This window comes from Stomoxys calcitrans, chromosome 1 (genome assembly GCF_963082655.1).
Source record: "Stomoxys calcitrans chromosome 1, idStoCalc2.1, whole genome shotgun sequence".
Taxonomy (NCBI): Eukaryota; Metazoa; Arthropoda; class Insecta; order Diptera; family Muscidae; genus Stomoxys; species Stomoxys calcitrans.
This window is the reverse complement of record NC_081552.1, coordinates 135,900,580-135,927,049: the sequence shown is the minus strand read 5'-3', so window position 1 is coordinate 135,927,049 and position 26,470 is coordinate 135,900,580. Positions and strand designations below refer to the sequence as shown.

Here is a 26,470-nt window from a genome sequence, read left to right as displayed (position 1 = left end):
GCATCGTAATCGGACGAAAGTGAAGGATGATGAAAGGTATAGAACTGACATTCCAAGAACTTCTACGGAAACTGGAAAAATAATCTGATCTCCCGAAGAGCACAACACTGCTAAAATACTGAAGAAAATTTGCCCAAGTACTCTGGGAAAGCCAAGCCAGCCAGCCCGCAATGGAGACTCCAGACAGTGTCCCGCGGAGGTAGACAAAGTTGGAACAGAAACGAAGGAAGCGCGCACGGCCCCTGAGTCTTCATGAAGGACTGTGACTTCCAAAAGGAGGCCACAGCCATCACGGAAGGGAATATGGTCGCTGAGAATGGTAAGGACCCGCCCTCTTACGACAGAGTGGCAAGGAAGCACAACAGAGATGAGCTGACTTATGCAGCCATCAATATCGGCAGTGCATCCGGTAGGATTCCACCAAATCATCGGTACCAAGTAGAGGATCTGGTTTACGATCGAATTTTCGAACAATATCGGCAGTGCATCCGGTAGGATTCCACCAGATCATCGGTACCAAGTAGAGGATCTGGTTTACGATCGAATTTTCGAACATGTGTGAAACTCTGTAGAGGGTCCACCCATACCAATGATGAGCTGCAAGTATAGAGCGGACATCTTTACGCTGCGTTTTGCGTCGGCGGAATGTATTGATACCGTCCAACAGCTCGCCAGAGTTATCCACGCTCCCTGGGAGGGCGCAATGCTCGACCTGGTGAGAAAGATGGACATCCCCCAGCTCACAAAGGGTACGGTCTTCATCAAGGGATGGGGCAGTAAATTTACGACATAACGAATGTTGGGATTCTTGGGCAAGCAAAACCAAGGTTTGGTCGCAGAGAAGTGGGAGAGAGGAGGAGGAGGAAGGAACTCTCCGTGTGGTGGGCATTGATCAAATCTCCGTGACGAGTTTGGCTAAGACTAAAGGAATAGCGCACTACGGAACCAAAGATGTCTTTTTCAAGATTAGGAAGACTGGGATAGGTAGAAATCCTCATATTGAGAAATCAAGCAGTGCAGTGACAAGTGACTTAATACCACCCAACGAACTCTCAATATTAGAGAGACTAGGATAAGCAAAGATCTTAATACTTAAATATCAGGCAGTGCAGTGGCGAGAGACCCAACACAGCCTATCAAACAGGAACCCAACGACGGACCTATCACCGACTTCAAGACTCGGAAAACTAGAATAAGTAAAGATCCTAATATTGAAACATTAGGCAGAGCAGCGACAGGAGTCTCAATGCAGCCTAACGAATAGGGAGCCGACGATGGTACCATCACCTAATCCTAAGAATCCCATTTAATTATGATTTGAAATACTAAGATAGATAAAGATCCTTGTATGGCAGCCGGTTTTATCCGATGGAGCCTTTTTTCGGCAAGGGCTGCCGCCTCAGGGTAAAACTGCTAAAACCACAGCATGATGTCTTGGAAAAGACGGAGCGATGAGACTACTCCTACTAGGGCAATGGAGATCATTCTAGATATCCGACCCATAGACATACAGATTAAATGTGAGGCCGCCATTGCGGCTATGAGTCTTAAGGCGATGGGAGAATGGATAGAGGATAGGATCAAGTCATACCATTGCGGTATAATCGAGGCGACGATAGGAAACCTGGGAGGAATGGAAGAGATTTTCGATCGGATACCTGAGACGGCACTTAAGGTCGAGTGCGAAGCACTGCTGCCGGCGGCACAGTCTTCGATTGATGGAACCCTAGTACTGCCATCTGGAAGATCATGTTAAACAGATGGATCAAAGCTAGAGGACAGAGTGGGTCTGCTGTCTACAATGAGAACCCAAGGACTGAGATCTGTTTTAGATTCCTGACCATAATACGGTCCTGCGGGCGGAGATCCGGGCGATCACGGAGTGCGTGAAGTGGTGTGGTGTTAACGCGAGCACGTCGTGTATGAACATATTTACGGACAGTAAACAGGACAATCAGGACGGTAAGGTCACGAACAGTCTTGCTGTGTAAGAAGGAGATTAACGCCTTCTCTGAGGATGGCACGATCCGCATGGTTTGGGTGTCGAGCCATAGTGGAGTAAGTGGGAATATTATTGAAAAGAAGTAAGAAGGAGGTCATTAAGAAAGAGAAATCATAGCGAAACATGTAGGACTACGAACTCACTTATGTAAAATCGGTGCGGCAAGTGATAGCATGTATAGGGCAGGGAAGATGATGAAACGTTGGAGCATTTCTTACGCCATTGCCCGGCTTTCGCTTCTAACATACCCCGGCACTTAGGTGGCGACAAAATACCAGACATGAATCAAAATAGGGGGTTGGCATGGAAAACAATTAAGGATTTTGTAAGTAGCACGGAATTCCAAACTTATATTTTCTTTTTCGAGGTCACTTTTTTAGTATTTAGAGAGCACAACAAGCCGACTACTTGCTTTGGTGTATGTCCATAGTGACATGAGGCGGATTAATGTCCGCACCATCTTTTTAACCCAACCTAACTTAACGACAATCTACCAAAATATATGTATATTATAAAAGCCAATATTATAAAGCCATTTTTGTTTTACAAACTTTGAACTGCATACACCATTTATGACTACCCATATTGTGAATTAATGTTTTATATGTTAGTATCAGTATTAGTGCGTAAGAGAATTTAATAAAACCTTTTTTATTTCCTTTTGTAACGTTCAACGAACAACAACTTTCTTATTATCATAACAAAAAAAAAAGAATTTATATACGTTAAACACTTACATTATCCGGATCAAAATAAAATATGCATCCTTCAACAAGAGGTAGCAAATCAGGACGAATTTTGTTGAAGTCTTCACATACAAAAAGTGAAATCTGTGTTTTGAAGTATTTCGTTATGATGTTTAATTTGTACGTTTCGATTTCCTGTTCTTTAAACTTCTGTACTGTCACATCAAACTCGTCTCCATTAGATTTCAAAATTTCTGAAAGAATAAAGGGGATAAATATTATATATATTGTTAAGCGGCCAAGGTTTTTTTAAAGACGAGTTTGTGGTAGAACCATACGGCTGGATTTATTTTAATGAAATTGGCGTCAACCGAAAGATATTTTTCTAGATATGTGCAGAATGTATTATTTAAAACAGTGTTCATTACGAAGTTTAGGTTAGGTTGAAGTGGCAGTCACACTCACTTAGACGTTTTCGTCCATTGTGATACCACAGGAACAGAAGAAGGAAGATGTCTAGTTCCTACCGTTGAACTATCCGGATAGCTTTAAAAAGCCTAATAACTTGCAAATGTTCACATTCGCAAAAACAGACATGTTCTCAAAGAAATGAGAACCTAAAGTGGAACTACTTCTAACTGCTAGTGCGGGACACATACACAGAAGCTGTTCTATGGTCTCTTCATCTTCAATGTCCTCACAGCTTCTGCAAAAGTCGTTGCTGGCAACCTTCAGTCTGTCAGCATGTTTTCCGATTAGACAGTGACCTGTCATGACGAACACAATGACTGAGACGTCTGTTCTAGCCAATGACAGCAAAGCAGTAGACCTTTTCAAGTCTAGATTAAGCCACATAGTTTTGGAATGCTCACAGCCCCCTCTTTGTCCTTCGGCCTGGTCCTAAAAAATGTAGGGTAATTCCAAGTCTTGGAAGCTCGTCCGCCTTACAATTCCCTGGGATACCTCTTTGACACGGCATCCAGAACAGGTGAATTATAAACTGTTCACCCATCTCGTTGAGAGAGATCTTAGCCATTCCACCACTTCCTTAATCGCAAGGATCTCCGCTTGATACACACTGCAGTGGTAGGGTAAATTTTTCGATATGACCAGTTCTAGAACTTTAGAGTACACCCCAAAGCCCACCCGGTCTTTTAGTTTGGAACCATCCGTATAAAAGTTTATGTAACTTCTATTGTCGGGATATAGTAGTTCCAATCGGTTCTATCTGGAATAGTGGTACAGTACTTTTATTAAAAAGCGACTCAGGTAGGGTGTAATCCACACTGTCTGGATCGGATTTTGTATCAAAGATAACACAGTGTCCGTAGCCGGCACATGACCAATGAGAAAGCTCCCTTAACCTCACGGCAGTGGTCGCTGCAATTTGTCTAGCCACAATTTCCACAGGCATAAGATGTAGCATTAAATTCAGTGCAACAGATGGTGTCGTCCTCAGCGCGGATGTGATAAACAAACAAGCCATCCTTTGGATCCGGATAAGTTTTGGGCAGAAGGTGGACTTTTGAAGCGCTGTTCACCAGATCACAACGCCATATAGCATTATAGGTCTGACGTATGCAGTATATACCCAATGCATGACATGCCGTCTAAATCCCCGTCTTTTGGCAATGGCTCTCTAGCATGTGTATAAGGCAAGAGTTGTCTTTCTTGCCGTTTCTAAAATGTTGGATTTACAGTTTAATTTTCTGTCCAGCAAAACACCCAGGTATTTTGCGCTTTCTGTAAATGGAACATTCTCTCCTCCTTCTCTCCAAAGAGACTGCTTCCTCTGTAGAAAACTTGTATCTCCTGCTGAAAAAAACTACTTCTGTCTTGCACAGATTTGTACCTAGACCATTTTCGATAGCCCACTTTGCTGTTGCACGTAGAGCTTCCTGAAATATATATCTTAGAGTCCTGGGAAACTTTCCCCTAACCGCAATTGCCACGTCATCAGCATATTTTCTCTTCCAGAGAAAATAATACATTGTTAATGGCTATATTTCAAAGTAGAGGAGACAGTACATCTCCTGTAGGTGTTCCTCTGCTGACGCATCTTTTTAGATCCCAAGCCTGCCGTAATGCATCTTTTAGTAAGTAAGCTATTCCAACTCCTTCATGATTGACGTCGGTTCTACATTATTGAAAGCACCTTCAATGTCAAGAAATGCTACCATTTTATATTCATTGACAGCGAGAGAACTCTCTAAGTAGCCGACTTAGTCGTGAAGGCTGTTTCAGTGGATTTGCCTTAACTGTATGCATGCTGGTGCCGCGATTGGCAATCTTCAGGGATCTTTGCCCTAAGATATGTTTCTATCAACCTTTCAAGAGTCTTCGCCCTAAAGGATGATAGACTTTCGCCTTCGAGAGGTAGGGTTTATCTGCCTTCGGAATGAAAATTACCTTCGTGTCCCTCCCTCCCACAGGTATATATGACATTCTGATACAAGCAGAGTATATCTCCCTAAGCCAGGGAGCCTGTATATCAGACACAACTTGTAATTCAACCGGTGATACACAATCACAGCCTGGCGAGTTAACGGGGTCGAAACTTCTTATCGCCCAAAGCATTTTCGGCTCAGACACAATGTCCCTAATAGCCTCTGACGAATGCATACCAGTGACAACCTCTTCTGGCGCCATGTTGTCCGTTGGAGAATTTCCCGAGAAATGTGTATCAACAAGCAGTTCTATTGTTTCTTCACTAGACTTTGTCCATACATTCTCTGAATTCTCAATATCACCCACCGTAATAGGTCTCGAGGACAGAATCTTCCTTAGCCTAGAGGCCTCAGATGTATCCTCCACGGAGCTGCAGTAATCTACCCAGGATTTGTTCTGAGTCCTTTTCAGCTCGCCCTTATATTTTCTTAGCTCAGACTTATAGATGTCCCAATCGTGTGGTGCTCTTGCGGATTTTGCTCTGTTGAAGAGTTTTCTGCAGTCTTTCATTAGACCAACCAGCTGTGGGGTCCTCCATGGCGGTCGCTGTTTGCTCCTTGTCTTGGCACCAGGACATGCTGACACAAGCAAGTCATCCAGGGCCTTCGTGATCCGCTTGACAACTATGTCTATATCCTCCGTAGTTTCCAATTTCTTTTCTGGCCTAGAACGGATAGAATTGCAGAATTTGTGCCGAAATTTATCCCAGTCCGCCTTTCTTCTGTTTAGCCGAGGGACCACCTCTGAAGTATTTCCTCCAAACCCGAAAGTAATATAACGATGATTAGAGGAGTTGTGGTCATTCAACACTTCCCAGTCGCGTATTCTTGCGCTTATATATTCCGATACAAAGGTAATATCTAATTCCTCCTGCCTGTTCCTGGTAACAGAGCTCGGTTTATCCCCTTTATTACAAATCGCCAGATTGCTACTCATAATATATTCAATAAGCAGCTCACCCTTTACGTTGACATCCAAACTTCCTCATATCTGGTGATGTGCATAAGCATCACTTGCTACAATGAGGCTCTTCTTCCATACAGAAGCAGCTTCAACCAGCGACTTAAGGTTTGAAGGCGGCATCTCTGAATCGTGTGACATATATAGGGACGCCAGCCAGTAATGAGACATGTTTATTTCAAGGCTGGCTACAACTAAATCTTCAGTGTATAGCGACGGGAGAAGAAAAACATTTGGACTACTCTCTGCAAGAATACAGGCTCTGTGTCTTCCATTCCCTGTACCCTTGAATATATTAAATCCCAAAATTCTTAGTCCACGAACTATTCCTCCACACACCCATGGCTCCTGGATAAGAACCACGTCAAATCCCCCAGCTATCATGAGGACCTTTAGTGTCGCCGAAGCGGTCTTACAATGGTAGAGATTTGCAGAAACGGACCATAGTCAGGATTCATAACTTCCACCACTGTTGAGTTAGCCTCGTCTTCTGATTCCACCAGGAGTTCATCCTCACAAGATTCGTCATGACGAGCTTCCGTACGCATCCAAGGGCAGATGAAAAAGCTGAGCAACCACTCTTCCTCAGGACACGAATGTCGAGTTTTACGCAGATACCTGCCATCTCGGCCCAAACCTGCGAGGCCCAAGGGTGAATACAATGCGTCTACCAACGCCCCCACATGTGGTAACCCACACATGAGTACCAATTTGATCCCACGTATTTAGACGTGTTCACCTCCTTGGTTAGGAGCGGAGCACTACCTAAAACTCCTTCCGATCTATGGGTCACGGCACCCGGTTGAAAACGCAACTCCACGCCGAGCTTGTGCTCCACCCGCGATTTCGGTACAAACCACAGCCACCACGTTGCTCCCCACTGGGGCCTCACCATTGTCAGGCTGGAACCAAAGTTCCAGGGGCTCCTGACACCCGTGGTACCAGATTAAAGTCTCCGGTCAGACTTCGTAGCCTCAGGACACTGGGCACTTGTGGTTTGGACGATTCTTCCTTAGATGCTTCACTAGCTACTGCTTTCGAAGTACTTTCGAGTTCCGTACTTCCCCGCTGGCGCACACCTTGAGCCCAGTCCAACCGGAAGACCCACCCGCACAGGGCTTGTCCGATCCCGTTTTGATGCCATCCCCTCCTGTCTCGATTGTGGCAGTGGGATTCGCAGTCTCCTGCAATCCGCCAGACTTTAGCGATGTGGTCGATAGTTCCTCAAGCAAGTGTTCGGTAACAACTGCTGAGTCGTCTCCTGATTCCCCAACCCCACCGCTTCTAAAGAACTTCAGTTTCAACTTGTAGAATCCGTAGGATACAACCCCTTCAGACTTGTTGAGGTCTGCCTCCGATCACCATCAACCTCATCCAATCTACCAATCTTCGGGTCGGTGGTTGAAAGATTGGGATTACTTTCCCTTAGTCTTCCAAGTATCGATTTAGGATCTGAGAAAATCCTTGGTGACAAAGCATGTGCCATTGGTCGAGAAGGAATATCTTCCGTCTTGACTAAATCTAGTGCTGCGCCTAGCCAGACCTCACCAATCTTTTTTATCGCACAACGATACATTTCAATTGAGCGTTGATCCCCGAAGGCAATTAGTCTGTATCGGACCCGATACCAGCCTGCATCGTCACAAACTGGAGGAGACCTATGAAATTCCTCAATGACATCGGAGTATACAGATGACTGTGCATTGACTATCCGACTCTAATTATTCCTAGGTATGCAGCCCTGTTCTTCTCGCTTGTCGACAACTTCATCACCAAACTGTCCCTAGTGCCATTAGCAAAGGTTCTTGGACCCATCTTACTATTGTTCGCCCTAGTTCTTTTAGGCATGGGATGCTCTCAGGTGAACGCAGCCTTTTGGCTGACTGCGGTGCAGTTTCCGAATCTAGACGTTTAGTCTTTTAAGTAGCCTGGGCAACGAATTCCTGAGCCTAATTAAGGGAGTCTTTCTCCCTATTAGTGAGAGTCTTAGGATCATTCTCTCAAACCTGAGAGCGATGCGTCTTCTATTATTCCAACCTCTTAAAGAGCGTGTTGGTTTGCCGGGGAAGGCCGATGGCCTAGGCAAATTATAGGCATGCGAAGAAAGAATAGGTTCGGCCGTGTCCTTAAGACTCGAACCAGGTGACTTCGTTAAAAGCTGAAGCAGCCGCTCGAACAGTCGAGGTTTCAGTAGCAGACAAAATGCTCCGGCCTGACCACCTCCTCAGCTGTTGGGTCTTTGGAGTCCATTCCAAGCCTACTACCGGGCTCTAGATCTGCCGCTTCACTGGAAACAGACGCAGATCATCAACCGCCTAATGGATACCTCTATCGCAGCTATCCTTGAATGACTTAAATTTTTCTTCCTAAAATAATGACCTATAACGAGTTACAGGAAAATTCTTGTGGAGTGAAATAACAATACGTCCGGAAAACCATCTAAAAATGTGAAATTAATTGTCAATAAAAGAAGAAAAAGCATCCGTTATTTGAGTGAATGCAATGCCATAATGTTAGAGCATGATATAGTGAGAGTATGAGAAGCAACTTGTAATTGTGCGACACAAAGAGTATCACTATTTAAATGAGGGTGTTGTAGGTGTGATTTGAGTGGCTCTACTTCGGGGGTGCACAAAATAAAAAAGAAATTAAAAATGTGTTCGTGTAATCAAAAACTTGTGCAAATTTCCAGAAACTGTTACTGGAAGTCATTCGCGTGCTGTATTTGCCAGCAAAAGAGAGCGGCAGTGTGAGAGGGCAAGCTTCATTTTGAGAGTTTGCTAATTGAGAGCTGCAAATTGCTACTGGAATTCTTTTTTTCAACAGCTGTTTTATGAAAACCAGCTGTTTAATTCAAATAAAAAGCTAAAGAGAGTAAAGGCTATTACCTCTTTTCTGCAAATTCTTACTGGCAAATTTTTACTGGAAAAGTACGCGAACAGACCTACTGTATGTGCGTTTAACTCTCTTTAAAATGTTGTAATCCGTGATTAAAAATTAAATTATTCGACAGAACGAATGAAGTTTTTCAGAAGTAAACATAGTAATAAGAAAATTCAATAACTTTTGCTTTCTTGGCTAGAAAAAACATTGTTTTTGGAATAAAAATGGAAAAATGATCCGTACACTCATGTGTATGCTGTTGTTGAAGCAGTGTCGGGTACACCGAGGCGGCAGGCCTTGCCAATGAAGGATTCCATCGGGTCAATCCGTTACGTACAACCGGCTGCCATGGGATTGTGTATGTGTATGTTCATTCGTGAATGTGAGTAACATTATTTATAAAATAGCAATAGGGCCGATGCCAAAATGGCTCGAAAAAAAAAACTATTCTATGGAATCTTATTTCAAGTTTGGGCTTTTACTTATGGTTTAACTGATTTAAAACTTTTGTATATAACATTTGTTTGACTAAGTTTTGGTAAGCAAACGTTTCATTTAAAATCATTCTAACTTGAACGAAGCAGTATTTGCTGTCAAATTAAGCATTTAAATAAACAAACATTGGTTTCTAAAAAGAAACAAATTGATTTTTCAATAGTTCACTATTATTTGAATTGAGCATATATGTTACTTACTTTAATTGGATATGACAGAATATTTGTTCCACTAGCCGAACATAGAATAGCGTTCCAAGCGTCTCGATCTTCTACACTCATTCTAAAATTTCTAAACACACAAATTTCGAGGTGACTCTCATCGCTTGATCTTTCCATCGGGCTTTTGGTCTTTTCGGTTTGCGGTACCACCGTGTTTGCCTTCAAAAGACTTCTTTGCTGGAGCTTCTTCATCCATTCTGACAACATGACCTAGCCAACGCATATAGTGTAATCTTTGTCTGTCGAGAGGTGGCCTTGTTTCTAAACTGCTTACTTAGTCCAAAGTAGCATCTGTTTGCCAGTATTATTCTTCGCTTAATCTCAAAAATGGTGTCAATCGTTTCGGTTACGGCGGTGCCGAGGTAGATAAAGTTACTGACTGTTTCAAAGTTGTGGTTCCCAACTTACTCCATTTTCTTTATCTGCTCGGTTGTGCAAGGCTTTTTGGGAGTTGAAACCATCCATTTCGTCTTGTCTCCATTTACTGTCAGACCCATTTTCACTGACTCTCTTTCGATTCTTCCAAAGGCTGCAGTTACTACTTCCGGTGACCGACCTATGATATCGATGTCGTCGGCATAGGCGAGTAGCATGTGTTCTCTTGTGATTAGTGTGCCATATCTATTCACATCTGCATCTCGTATAATATTCTCCAACAGGATATTAAAGAGATCATAAGATAGGCTGTCTCCTTGTCTGAAACCTCGTTTGGTTTTAAATGGTTCGGAGAGATTCTTTCCTATTCTCACTGAGTAACGCGTATCAGCAAGTGTCATCGTGCAGAGTCTTATTAATTTTGCAGGGATACCAAACTCAGACATGGCTTGAAATACCTTTGAACGCAAAGAAGTATCGAAGGCGACTTTGTAGTCAACAAAGAGATGGTAGGTGTTGATTTGTCCTTCTCGGGTCTTTTTCAGGATTTGGCGCAGTGTGAATATCTGGTCCAGAGTGGATTTTCCAGGTCTAAAGCTGCAATGATAGGGATTTCGCGGCATTTTCGATGGAGTGGGCAATAGTTTGCCACTGCGCAATATCATCGAAACAAGGAGTGCTTTCATCAAGCAGTTGCGTCAGTCGAGTGGAGTATGCCGCTGCCATTTGTTGTGTTTGCAGCTTTTCAATGTCCACCAGCTTCCGTGCAGTGTCAGATCCTATTTCCCTCGCCAAGTTCAAACGGGTGCGAACCTTTGCTGCAACAAGGAAATGATCCGAATCTATATTCACTCCACGGATCGATCGTACATCTAACATGCTGGATGAATGCCTTCCATCTATCACAACGGCTTTGTGAATATTTTTATGTTGTTAGTACTAACTACCATGTTTTTGGCAGCGGCGAAATCTATCAGCCTCAACCCATTACTGGACGTTATCTCGTGGAGGATAAACTTTCCGACTGTTGGACCAAAAATGTCTTACTTCCCTAATTTTGCTTAAAATCTCCCAGATCGATTTTAATATCAGCGATCATATTCTCGCTCTAGGCGCTCGTAGAAAATATACTTGGTCTACTCGTCTTTGTCTTCCGTCGGTGCATGGGCACAAATAAGGCTGATGTTGAAGAATTTGGCTTTTATGCGGATTGTGGCTAGCCTCTCATCCACCAGAGTAAAGCTGGAGATAAGGTGTTTCAGTCTCCGACTAACCACAAATCCACAGCCAAATTCATGCTTCGTGTTATGGCAGCTAAAGTATAGTTCGTCACCGTTTGATGTTGTAGTGACGCCATTCCCAGTCCATCGCACTTCCCGTAAGGCGGTAATATCTGCCTTGTACGTCTCAAATATTGGGTTGCCCAAAAAGTAATTGCGGATTTTTTAAAAGAAAGTAAATGCATTTTTAATAAAACTTGAATGAACTTTAATCAAATATACTTTTTTACACTTTTTTTCTAACGCAAGCTAAAAGTAACAGCTGATAACTGACAGAAGAAAGAATGCAATTACAGAGTCACAAGCTGTGAAAAAATTTGTCAACGCAGACTATATGAAAATCCGCAATTACTTTTTGGGCAACCCAATACATCCGCCAACGCGTATACTGCAACTTCTCTATAAAGAGTGCGGACATTCCAGGTGCAGATCCGCAAATCATGGTCCTTTTTTCGTTTGCGTGGGTCGTCAACGTTAGGGGGGTCTATTTTCACTATTCCTTTGTTTCTCATAATAGTCCTCATAGTTTTCCGGGGGCGGGTTACTGGCCCAGCCCCCCAACCGAGTGGGTTTTGAGTCACAAGCTGTGAAAAAATTTGTCAACGCCGACTATATGAAAATCCGCAATTACTTTTTGGGCAACCCAATACATCCGCCAACGCGTATACTGCAACTTCTCTATAAAGAGTGCGGACATTCCAGGTGCAGATCCGCAAATCATGGTCCTTTTTTCGTTTGCGTGGGTCCTCAACGTTGGGGGGGTCTATTTTCACTATTCCCTTGTTTCTCATAATAGTCCTCATAGTTTTCCGGGGGCGGGTTACTGGCCCAGCCCCCCAACCGGGTGGGTTTTGTGGAAGTGCACACGTATCCCTCGTTGTGGCGAGCCGCTTGTTCCAAGATATGACGCTCGCCTCCAGCCGCCCCTAATCTGGGAACAGGCGCTGATGTTGGCCATTGGTTATTTGAAGGCGCCAATAACTCGCTTTGTCGTCTCGAGTATCATTGACACTCAGTATTTAATTAAGAGCCAATGCCACCTGACTCCTCACTGAGACTCTCCTCTCGAAGATCGCTGACTGCCCGCGGCCGCATTTGCAGCTACTCCGCATAAAAACGGAGCTTTCCACCACCCGCAACCATTGGACGCGCCCGGTAGCTTTAAGCTAAGATTTCCGTGATAACGATGGAAACCACACAAGTCGGGGCTCAAAGCTCCAGCCTGTGTGGTGCTCATAGTTATCCTGTATCGGCCGGGGAGCATATACGTTAGCGCAAAGAAATTTTAGTTTTGTGCACCCCTGCCCTACTTGCCATGTAGGGCGCCATCCAATTGCTTAAAGCTCTACTTTCGCGTGTGTGGCATTTACATTTTTGGTGTTGTTTGTATACATATTGCGAGTCTGCACAACAAGACATAAAATCTTATAACTACAGTACAGGTCATATGCAAAATTTAGGGGGTGGGTGAGTGTCACTGATTGTGTTAAAACATAGAAGTGAAAATTAAAAAATAGCCAATAATGAACTATTCTGCCGAGTCATTAACCATTGCGTGGCACTCATTAAACGCAATAATTGGTGGATAGTTTTAAAAGTAAGTATTTTGCATTACGTGGTGGGATCATAAATTTATTTAAAAAAAAAAAAATTCTTTACATTTGTTTACCCATATAGACTCACCAACGACGTGCTGTGTCACGGCCGTGGCTAAAAATGGCAAAAGTTAAGATACTCGGAATGCAAATTTTTCGATGCAATATGATAAAGATCATTCCAATTACTGTAAATCTGCTATTTGGTTTAAATATGTCAAGTATTTTTGTATATATAGGGTTATGGTTTTTTGCTTTGGTTATGGTTTTTTGCTTTGTTCAATGACGAAAACTTAAAACTGCATCTGTTCTCATAAATTAAATTATTTCGAGTAACGGTCGGTATAAAAGTGAATCAGTTAGTTTGGGATGTAAATAATATGACAGTATCTTTTTTGAATATAAATATTGATCACATGGAGTTTACAGTTACCCAAAACTAAAGTACTAAGTAAGTCAAACTCGTGGAAGTGAATTCAAACATAAGAAGATCAGGAAAAAATTTGTTCAAAAACGTTAGCCATAGTTTATTGTTTTTTAAGTCTTAAAAAGTATGTTCTTCAACCCGTAAAATTATCAGCTGCATCTGCCTGCAACAACAAAAGTTATTAATCTTTTTAAACCCGTCAACCATTGGATGGGATTGGATAACTCCCATATAAAGTGGTATTTCGATTTTACTTCTAACTTGAACGAAACAGTATTTGCTGGCAAATTAAGCATTTAAATGAACAAAAATTTGTTTCTAAAAAGAAACAAAGCAGAAATTTTACACGGATGTTTTGGCATGACTTACAATAACCGTTCCAAGAACGGTTCAAATCCGGCTATAATCTTATATAAACCAATCTTATATAACCTCTCATATAAACCAATCTCCCACGATTGGGCTGAAATTTTCCACGCAGTAGGTTATTTTGACTTTCCATACACATGGCATGTACTGTCGAAATTGGTCTGTAACCTGACGCAGTTCTCATATAAACCTATCGCCCGAATAGTCTTCTATCGTCCATGGAAACTTAAATTTTTGCCTGATTTGGCAGAAAGTTGGTATGTAAAGTACACATATGTCCTTCAACTAAATTATGTGTGGAAATCCATGGTGGTGGGTCTCCAAGATTCGACCCACCCGAAATAAGCATTTTCTACTAGTTCAGTGTAGAATGGCCCGATTGGATTCATAGATTGCTTGGATAAAGGTCCGTAATAAATTGTGTCCCAAATTACAGCGAAATCGGATGACAAATATGGTCCCGATACCCAAATTTTAAAGATTGGTCTTGTGGCAGCTATATCCAAATATGGACCGATTTGGATTATATTCGGTACGGGCTTTGAGAGGTGTAAAAAAACTCAGTGATCGGAATTTCAGCACAATCGTATGAAAAATAGGTTTTATAAACCAAAACCATTAATCGGGAGATCGGTCTATATCGCAACTATATAGGAAAACTATACGATTTGGCCCATTCTTAGCATGGTAGGGAAGAGGCCCAAAACAAGTCTTTGTTTCAAATTTCAGGGAAATCGGATAGGAAGTGAGCATTTTGTGGGCTCGGGAGGTAAAATCACAAGAACGGTCTTTATAGCTCCTATTCCAACACATGAACCTATTTGATCCATTTTTGGTTCTAAGTCTTCTATAAAAACAAAAAATAAATGTGCCAAGTTTCATCCATCTACGATGATGCCAACTTTACTTTGAACTCAGTATACTGTGCGCGCCGATTTACTTGAAATGTTCGCAGTGAAGAAAGATTTTGCGATTAAAACCCGGGATAAGTGGGGGTCGATTTTGCTCTAGCAACCCCAAAAAGTACATGTCCGCTTTTTCTCATGACTTGATTTTATTATTAACATTCTACGGTTTGTTCGTCCGAGTTGAAGTTTTTGATATAGATTTTCAGGGCATCTTTCATATATTATATTATGAAGTAGTAAGTTCTTTTATATTAAGAAAGTCTTCAAACTTCACATCAAAGAGGATTCTCAAGAAATTGCATTGTGCGCAGTCTCCAGCCTTCATTTAATCCTGGAATTGAAGTGACTAAAGAAGTAAATTATGTAGCACTGGCAGCAAGTATGATTTTCCCAAGATGAGACGTATATGCTATGGACTATATGATTGCGTTTGATGAAGTAAACGGAGTATGCCAAAATGTTTTCCTGTTGCACCGACTGTATGATCATTCCAAGCAAGAGATTTATTCATTAATACGCCAAGGTTTTTTGATTTCTTTACAAGCTGGATTTGTTGGTTACCAATTAATAGTCTTTCCTCAAAATTTGGGTACAATGGGAAATCAGTAAAAATTTAGATTTTTGTGGATGCATGTGAAGCCTATTTTTCAGTGCCCAAATATGAATGGCTTCTAAATCTTCATTAATCTCAGAGAATCCTCGAGACGCTTGAGATTTAGGACAGCTATAATAAAGATGCACATTATCTGCATACACATCAATGTTGGAATGTTTAAGTGTTGCAATGTTTAAGCAAGTCGTTAATTAATTGTTAAATGACAGAGGGCCCAGTATTGAACCTTGTGGTATACCTCGTTTTAGTTGTAATGGGTTTGACATTATGTTTTCTTAAACAATCGTTTGTATGCGCTTACGGAGATAGCTGAATTAGTGTAACTGCAAAAGTGGAAAAATTGAAAAGTTGATTTAATTTCATGCACAGCACAGTCGAAAGCCTTAGAGTGATCCAAAAAACTAAACCTGTAATCAATCCAGCATTCATACTTGACCGTATGTCTTCCGCAACACCAATTAAGGCTGTAATGCAGCTATGTTTTGATCTAAACCCAGATTGTTTACTCAATAGGAGGTGGAAATCATTTTGCAGATTTGGTGATTCATTATTTTCTCAAAGGCCTTTTGACAGAAAAGGTGGGATCGATATTGGACGGTAACCGTTTCCAGTTTTAGATTTGGGAACTGGTATCACTTTGGATTGTTTCCATGCAGACGGAAATTTACAGGTCGTTATTATTGAGTTTAAGAGATGTGTGATGTTTTGTAGAATGTAGTGTAAATTTTATATTCATGCAGCTTTGGTATGCATCTACCGGCTGGACGCAAGACAATTCAAAATTAGTATACTGACGAAAGTTTGGAGCAGCAGATGTGACGATAAGGCGGTATGCATGAGTATTTTCAGTTTGTGCTTTAAATGAAATATTTAACAAAATTAGTTTACCCCATCAGCAGTCCCTTACAACACAAATTTTACGTAAAGTTTTCCATTTGGTTTTCGATTTAGTTGCCTTTCGGAATATGACAGCAAAATAATTGTATTAAGCGCTTTGTATACTTTTGTGTACTACCTTCCACAAAGCTCGAAATTCATTCATCTCTTCCAACGACAGAATGTCATATGTCTTTGGTTTATATAATCTCGAATTGTCTTGTTAAACAAACAATTTTTGAGTTTATGTAACACAAGAGGCACAGTACAATTTAAAATATGTAATAGTTTTGTTATGGGTGCCTTTTATGGCTAATTCATTGATTTCGTATACGTTTTTATTAATCTCCCAAAGGGGAAAGATAGGGCTGTTGACCATGGGAATGAATATTACGGTTGCCCAAAAAGTAATTGCGGATTTTTCATACAGTCGGTTGACAAATTTTTTCACAGCTTGTGACTCTGTAATTGCATTCTTTCTTCTGTCAGTTATCAGCTGTTACTTTTAGCTTGCTTTAGAAAAAAAGTGTAAAAAAAGTATATTTGATTAAAGTTCATTCTAAGTTTTATTAAAAATGCATTTACTTTCTTTTAAAAAATCCGCAATTACTTTTTGGGCAACCCAATAGAACGAAAGTTTGTTTGGTCATCGTAATGGACTTATGTGTTCATAATCGAGTCAATAAAGAAGCCATAAGGGATGATCGATAAGGTCAATACGCAGAGCCAATCAGAGGTTTGGATTTGGCCTACCCTGAATTCGTCAATTTTATTCCTTAAACTTTTCGTCGTTCAAAGGATAATTTTATTGCATACATTGTAAAAGAAGGCACAATTAAAGAGCTTTTAGTGAAAAACATGCTACGAAAGTGGTATTTGAGCCCGATATTACCATGGGGATTTTGGAAGCGGAAAGGGTCCATGGGGGGTGTTTTTCGGAAGGGGTTGACCCCCAGAAACTTGGTCCACAAAATGGGTATCAATTTCGTGCTCTACTCCCCAATACCTTACCGATACCGATTTAGGGAATGGGGTGGTCTCCCACTTAACCATGAAAAAATATCTGCATCGTGCTCCAGTTTCAAATATCATTTATTTTAACCCCATATTGCCATTGGTTAAATGGGACCAAACACTTGGCTCCAAAATTGGATATCAAATTCGTTTTCTAATAAAAAATACCTTTCATTTGAGCCCCTTTTTGCAATAGTCACCGAATATGTGTGGTTTGGGGTTGGGTCCTTAACATCGTTCTTCACTCTCCTTGAGCCCCAAATTGTCATGGTAAGGAAATACGTCATATTTGGGGGTTGTTATGGGGGTGGGACGACTTTTAGACAGTTGGTCACAAATGTTGATATCAGATACGTGATCTCCTCCACAAATATCTTTTATTTGAATCCATTATTTCTATTGTATTGTATTGTATTTGTATTGTATTTGTATTGTATTTGTATTGTATTTGTATTGTATTTGTATTGTATTTGTATTGTATTTGTATTGTATTTGTATTGTATTTGTATTGTATTTGTATTGTATTTGTATTGTATTTGTATTGTATTTGTATTGTATTTGTATTGTATTTGTATTGTATTTGTATTGTATTTGTATTGTATTTGTATTGTATTTGTATTGTATTTGTATTGTATTTGTATTGTATTTGTATTGTATTTGTATTGTATTTGTATTGTATTTGTATTGTATTTGTATTGTATTTGTATTGTATTTGTATTGTATTTGTATTGTATTTGTATTGTATTTGTATTGTATTTGTATTGTATTTGTATTGTATTTGTATTGTATTTGTATTGTATTTGTATTGTATTTGTATTGTATTTGTATTGTATTTGTATTGTATTTGTATTGTATTTGTATTGTATTTGTATTGTATTTGTATTGTATTTGTATTGTATTTGTATTGTATTGTATTTGTATTGTATTTGTATTGTATTTGTATTGTATTTGTATTGTATTTGTATTGTATTTGTATTGTATTTGTATTGTATTTGTATTTTATTATGATAAAACCCATACAAAAGACAGTGTCTTATATAAAGCATGGGTTAGTAAATTGATAAATACAATGAGTTCAACAAGTTTTCAATTAAATAGAACAATAATTGGTACAAAATATTTAACAATTTAAGCAAATTACTGATACAATATTTAAGTAAAAAAAAGGTTAAAACAAAATAAAAAAAGAAGAAAAAGAAACTTTAAAGAAAATTTAACAATTTAATCAAAGTTACTAATAAAAAAACAAAACAAATAATTAATTAAATAATTATAAATCAAAGATTTGAACTGTCGTTCATTACTTATAATTTGAATACTATTGGGAAGATTATTCCAGAGACGTATAGCATTAACAAAGAACTGTTGTTCAGATACACGATATTGATGACGTATTTGTATTACTTGTTTACCTCTTGTAGAGTTGGCAAAACGCAATACAGAAGCCAGATATGACGGTTCATTGGTATATATAATCTTGAGGATCATTTGCAACGACCGTATCTTAAGGAACGAGTTAAAAGAGACACCATATACTTGTCTGGCAAAGTCAGATACCCGGTCTCTTCTACGCAAACCAAAAATGTATCTAACGACATCGTTAAAGGCCACATGCAATTTATTCCTATGAGTTACATCACAACCGTAAAAAACCTCGAAAGAATATAATAGTTTCGGCAGAATAAATGTCCTAGCCAAAAGCATTCTTATTGACAAAGGGGTATACTGTCGACTCATATATAAGTTTCGTAAAACGCCGTAGGTCCTGCCCACTGTCATACTGACATGATTCTTCCATGAAAGTCTATCATCAAACTCCAAACCAAGGTTTCTTGCAGATGAAACAATCTCAATTGGGGTTCCAGCAATTGCCACATCAAGATTATGCTGCATTGTCACCCGATTCCTACCAATTACAAGGCACTTTGACTTTGTTGGATTTAAAAGTAGTCCGTTGGCGTTTGCCCATGTGTTTATCCTATCCAAGTCATTATTTAGTCGAAGTACGCCATCGATCAGCCTCTCCGGCGAAGAGCTCATATACAGCTGTACGTCGTCGGCATACATATGAATACCACAGTTGCGCAACTGTCCAGGAAGGTCATTGCTATATAAGGAAAAAAGGAGTGGGCCCAATACAGACCCCTGTGGAACACCTCTTGAGACTGGAAGATAACTAGAACAGCGGCTATCAACACATACCGATTGGCTTCTATTCGTAAGATAGGAATATATAAGATCCGTTGTTCTTTCAATAAATTTCAATAAATGTTTCAGTTTAAGGCAAAGTATATTGGGATCAACGGAATCAAATGCTTTCGAATGATCTAAAAGAACAAGAAAGGTAACTTTATCGCTGTCAATATCACTCATTACATCTTCAACTACTTTCAAAAGTGCAGTAGCGCAACTGTGCTTTGGCCGGAAACCAGATTGAAAATCCGTTAGCAGCGAATTATTCGCAATATATTCAGATATTTTCCGGTTGACTAGAGTCTCAAATATCTTAGAGACGTATGGAAGTATTGCTATTGGCCTAAATTCCTGGTTATTCTTTGGTATTGGGACTATCCTTGCCCGTTTCCAAGACTGTGGATAGCAACTCCTTAAAATAATATTGTTAAAAAGATGGCACATATACGGAAGAATAAAGGGTAGAATTATCCTAAAAAATCTTGGGTCAATACCATCAGAACCAATGGCATTAGACTTAATCGATTCTACAGCGCTAACGATATCGCTTTGTTCAAAACGCTCAAGATCAAAACGTAGGTCTGGTGAGGTTTACGTTACTAAATTCACTGTCGTAGAAATGTACGTTTGGCTCAGGAAAAGATATGTTCAAGAAACTTCTATTAATCTCATCTAAATCAACATGTCTATCAATTGATGCATTATCACTTCGTATTCCAATTGACTTTATATGTCTCCAAGTATTTTTCGTGTTCAATGCCTCTTGAAATTTACGAGTAAAATAAGCTATTTTCTTCGTCTTTATACAAGAAGTGGTCTGATTCCTCTCACGCTTGTTATCATTAAAGAGTTCAGGTGTTCTAAAACGCTTCCATCGAGAGTACGCACAATCTCTTTTACGTATCAATACTTTAATATCATTATCAAACCACTGATTCCCATTCGAAAAAACAGTTCGGGTCTTCATCGGAATACATTTGTCGAAAATCTGACTCACATTACGTTGAAGAAATGCAGTCTGTTCATCCACACAAGACATACCGTAAAGCTTCTGCCACTCAACGGTGCCAATTTCACAAAGTAGTTAGTTGTAATCAATGTTTCTAGTCTCTGTACGTATATATTTTACTTGTATATTCCATTGGAACGCCGTAAGTCAAAAAACATAAATCATGTTTTGAAAAAAGGGGTGCCGATAATTGATCATATAACTTCACATCAGTCTTGGAACTTACGAAGAACAAGTCAATAAGAGTTTCTGTTGTCGTTGTATAGTGTGTGGCAGTATTGGAATTAACAACATGCAACCCTATTGATTGCATGCTCCCCGTCAAATGTGTCCCTTCAAGCACATTACTATTCAAGTCACCAGTGACTATAATATCATTATAATGACAGTTTATATCCTCAAGTCTCTTCACAAAGTCATTATATTGCACTCTTTTATTAGGACGGTATACAACCCCAACCAGAACTTTTCTACGCAAACAGTGCAATTCGGCAAATATATATTCAACTTTGTCTGTTGAACCAGACGTAGCAATGGGTCTGAAATCTACGTCATGTCTTATATAGACAGCAGAGGTGGTCGGCTCTGCCATCCCGATTGGATCTTAAAAACTTGTAACTATTTACGGATACCAGTTTATTCCCATAATATGGTTTCATGTCTCAGAGACCGCAATAACGTCAACACCGGTTGTCTGTAGAATTTTCTCTTTCATTACGAGGAAACAACATATTGAGAAACATTGAAGTAATTGTAGACAGTACAAATCTTTGATTTTAAATTTATATATGGAAAGGCAAAGTTATTTTGTTTGAAGGATAAGTACAAATAAATAAAATATGGTTTAAAAGGGTTTAATTTCATGAAAAATTAAATTAAAAAGATTCTCATCATTATTGTTATAGCAAGTATCTGCGTTATGTTGTTCTCTGCTAGTTTCAGCAGAGCGAAAAAGAGTATCCAGCATATTGATGTGTTCAATGCAAATAGGGTTATCATTAACAAAGTGTTTGATATAGACCTATCCGCGATAAGTGTACGCCGAATGTACTTGATTTTGTTTCCTCAATCGAACTGCAGCTAGAAGGATCTGATAATTGGAATGTGTTAGGTTTTCTTTAATATAAAAATTGGTTCCCGTTTGAAACCCTAATATTGATAAGGATAGGTTTGATTTGGTATTCCTTCTGAATTCGCTTAAGGTTTTCAAGAAAAAGTTTTTGTCGTATGGAGAGTGTAGTTTGACAATAAATACAGCATCTGGGGAATAATTCTGGTTCTTATTGTTTTTGTTTTGCAGTCGGTATATGGATTTAAAAACTGGTGTAGCAATGTTTATAGTTTGACATTTTTTTTTCAAAATAGAGTGGAAGATTTTCGCCTTCAGTGTACGGAATTCCGTTAAGTCTAATATCACATGCAACCAGAGAATTAGCTTGTTTTAGTGCTTTTATTTTTAAGTCTTTTATCTCGGTTTTGAGGTTGGAAATTTCGCACATAGCTGTCTCTAAATATGATACTCTTTCAATTACATTGTTTAAGTCCACTCTCATTTCGGTTATTTTCTTATTAATTTCTGTTATTATTCTGTCCTCACTTTCATTAATCATTGCTTTTATTTCACTAGATATACTTTCGGATTGTTTTTCGAGTCGATTGTCCAGGATTTGCAAGAGGCGAAAAGAGGAATCCGAAATTCTGGGGGGAATTAGCCAGATTTTCAGTCAATGAGTTTTGGGCTTGGAGTCTTGTTCTTTTTGGAGCAGACATTTTCGATTAAGAATTTAATAATAAAAAAAATTTTCTTCTATGATTGACGATTTTATGGGATTTATTAATTTTCCGATTTGAATGAATTTTGGCACGTAGTATTTTGTTATGATCGGTTCATAACCTGATATAGCTGTCATATAAACAGATCTGGGGACTTGACTTCTTGAGCTTCTAGAGGGCTCAATTTCTATCCGATTTGGCTGAAATTTCGCAAGACGGTTTTTTATTGTTACTTTCAACAACTATGTCAAATAAAGTACTAGTCGGTTCATAACCTGATAAAGCTGACATATAAACCGATTTGGGATCTTGACTTCTTGAGCCTCTAGAGGTCGCAAGTATTATCCGAGTTGTACGACGGATTCTCTCATGACCATTAACATACGTGTTTATTAAGGTCTGAATCGGTCTATAGGCCGATACAGCTCCGATATAAATCGATCTCTCTATTTTACTTCTTGAGCCCACAAAGGGCGCAATTCTTATTGGAATTGGCTGACATTTTACACAGGTCTCCAACATATAATTTAATTGTGGTCCAAACCGGACCATATCTTGATATCGCTCTAATAGCAGAGCAAATCTTTTCTTATCCTTTTTCCCAAAGAAGAGATGCCCGGAAAAGAACTCGACAAATGCGATCCATGGTGGAGGGTATATAAGATTCGGCCCGGCCGAACTTAGCGTGCTTTTACTTGTTTTGTTTGTTTGTGTTGTTTTTTGTTTTAATACACTGGTACTCTTCGTAGGTATTTAGAAGTTAAGTGCCTCCCTTAAAGAGAACATGTATATATATATATATATGTATATATATATATATATATATATATATATATATATATATATATATATGTATATATATATATATATATATATATATATATATATATATATATATATGTATATATATATATATATATATATATATATATATATATATATATATATATATATATATATATATATATATATATATATATATATATATATATATATATATATATATATATACAAACAAATTTTTATAAGAATTGTGTATTTGGGCTCAAATTAAAGAGATCTCGAAAATATAAGTTTTGGTAAAAAAAAATTGTGGAAAATCGTACAGGAGGTGGGAGAAATAGTACGTATATATATGTTTTTGGGCTCAAATTAAAGAGATCTCGAAAATATAGGGTTTGGTAAAAAATATTTGGAAAATCGTACAGGAAGTGGAAGAAATAGTACGTTTAGTATCGCAATTTCTACTATTTGGTACTATGTTTTCAAATTGAACTAGAGTTCTGAATTTTGGAACTTAGGTACACTATGTCAACTCTAATTGGCCGACTATAAAAGTTTTTGGTAATTTTTACATTTAGGTATTAAAAAGGTACGAAATTGATGAACTTTGTACAGGCCGATGGATAGCGGCAGAGTTTTGAAATTTTTCCTTAAAAGAAATCTGATGCAAAAGGATGAGGGTGAAAAGAAAAAAATGGGAAAATAGTGCTGCTAACGGGAAAAACATAAGTTTAGTAACGTACTTTCTGAGCAGATGGAGCTAGAGGTATGAAATTTTGCATGTAGGTAAAACTGGGAAATATATTGTATGATGGGTAACTAAATGACCTATTTAAAATTCGTTCATTTTAATACAAATAAGTAGGAGCGTGCTAAGTTCGGCCGCGCCAAATCTTATATACCCTCCACCATGGGTCGCATTTGTCGAGTTCTTTGCGCGGTATCTCTTTTTAGGCAAAAAAGAATAATGGATAAGAATGGCTATGCTATTGGAGCTATATAAAGTTATAGTCCGATTCGGACCATAAGTAAATTGAATGTTGAAGGCCTAGTAGAAGTCATTGGGTAATATTTCAGTCCATTCGGATAAGAATTGCGCCTTGTAGGGGCTCAAAAAGCATAATCAAGAGATCGGTTTATATGGGAGCTGTATCATGATATAGATCGATTAAGACCATATTGGTCATGCATGTTGAAGGTCATGGGAGAAGCCGTTGTACAAAATTTCATCAAAATCGGATAAGAATTGGGCCCTCAGAAGCTTATGAAATCAAGATCCCGGATCGGTTTATATGGCAGCTATATCAAAACATGGACCGATTTGGCCCATTTACAATCCCAATCGACCTACGCTAATAAGATGTATTTTTGCAAAAATCGACTTAAAATGTCATGACGATCAAGAATATATATACTTTAAGGAGTCTTAGAAGTATATTTCGAGGTTTTACAAACGGAATGACGAAATTAGTATACTCCCACTCATCCTATGGTGGAGGGTATAAAAATAGGACCCTTTGGTACTTTCTTCACAGATAGAGCTAGAGGTCTGAAATTTGGCCGATTTGAACCATATTTAGCACAGTTGTTGGAAGTCATAACAAAATACTTCATGCACAATTTCAGTCAAATCGGATGAGAATTGCGCCCTCTAGTGGCTCAAGAAATCAAGGTCCAAGATCCGTTTATATTACAGCAATATCAGGATATGTACCGATTTGAACCATACTAACCACATTTGTTGGAAGTCATAACAGACAACTTCATGCTAAATTTCAGCCAAATCGAATAAGAATTGCACCCTCTTGAAGAAATATCAGGGTATGAACCGATTTGAACCATTTTTAGCATAGTTGTTGGAAGTGATACCAAAACACCATGTGCCAATTTTCAGCCGGATAAGAATTGCGCCCTCTAGATGCTCAAGAAGTCAATACCCAAGATCGGTTTATATGGCAGCTATATCAAAACATGGACCGATTTGGCCCATTTACAATCCCAATCGACCTACGCTAATAAGATATATTTTTGCAAAAATTCAAGCGTCTAGCTTAACTCTTTCGAAAGTTAGCGTGCTTTCGACACACGGTAGGACGGACATGGCTGGATCGACTTAAAATGTCATGACGATCAAGAATATATATACTTTAAGGAGTCTTAGAAGTATATTTCGAGGTTTTACAAACGGAATGACGAAATTAGTATACTCCCACTCATCCTATGGTGGAGGGTATAAAAATAGGACCCTTTGGTACTTTCTTTACAGATAGAGCTAGGGGTCTGAAATTTGGCCCGCAGGTACCAATGTTGCCGGTTTTGCTAGGTTTCTACCAAAATTTTTAGTTTTTTATTCTCTTGGTAGGTTGGCAGGCTGGACTCAATTTTTGGTAGGGTTTTCTAACATATAAATACCAAGTTAATTACTGAAAAAATTGCCGCGGATAACTCAAAATTATTGCACTTCTTGTCGATTTTGCACAGAAAAAATAACTCAGAGAAAAAACCAACTAAAGAATTTGTATGTGAAACTTTAAATTCTCAACAAATTTTAGCATTGAATTTAAGACTATATTTGTTGAAGTAGGTTTGTAAAGACTTGACAGACAAAATAATTGAAATTTTGTGCATTTTCAACCAATTCTTTTGTTGAGCATTTTAACAACTAAAATACGCCTACTACCATGTAGCACCCAAGACTCCCATGCCATTATGTAAGCCATTGTAAGCCCAGCTTCGAATCCCCTGGTCGGTCAAACATATTTTTGTTATTTTTTCTATAAAAGAATTTTCTAAAGTAATAAGTACTTTAGAAACTTCGGCTTAAAAAAATATGTATTCCGTATTTGGTATTTGAAAATGGAAAAGCAAAATAGACAACTCTTCGGTATAGAAACATGTACTGCATTTTTGGTTTGTAGAACATTTGGTAGGGTTTAGTGGGGTTTTCTTAAATTTTGGTACGAAATAACACTGGCAGGTACAACTAGGAAAAATATGATGGGTGACTAAATGATCTATTCAAAATTCGTACATTTTAGTACCAAAATTGGTACCATTTCTTACTTTCTGTTCAGATGGAGCTAGGGGTCTAAAATTTGGCATGCAGGTTCAACTAGGAAAAAAAGATGGGTGACTAAATAATCTATTCACAACTCGTCTTCACCATTCGCACATTTTGATCCCAAAATGGTACCATTTGGATCTTTCTTCATAGATAGAGCTAGACGTCGGAAAGCTAGCATATACATAGGTATTGTACAAATAAGAAATAAATAATTGGTGACTAAATGATCTATTAAAAATTCATATATTTTGGTACTGAAAATGATACTATTTGGTACTTTCTTTACAGATGGAGCTAGGAGTCTGAAATTTGGCATGAAGGTTCAACTAGGAAAAATATAATGGGTGACTAAATAATCTATTCGCAACTCGTACATTTTGGTACATTTTTTTACAGATGAAATTTGGCATGTAGATACAAGAAAAATATATGTAATGGGTGACTAAATGATCCATTCAAAATTCGTACATTTTGGTACCAAAAAGTGCAAAATAGT

At 38.7% G+C, this 26,470-nt stretch overlaps 1 protein-coding gene across 1 annotated transcript in view; it reads right to left on the bottom strand.

Moving 5' to 3' along the window:
* LOC106092072 (uncharacterized) overlaps positions 1–26,470 on the bottom strand; it is a 147,629-nt gene that overhangs the window by 88,265 nt on the left and 32,894 nt on the right. The window contains exon 2 of the mRNA XM_059364166.1: positions 2,740–2,942. Coding sequence (XP_059220149.1) covers positions 2,740–2,942 — 203 coding nt within the window. The remainder of the gene's footprint in view (positions 1–2,739; positions 2,943–26,470) is intronic.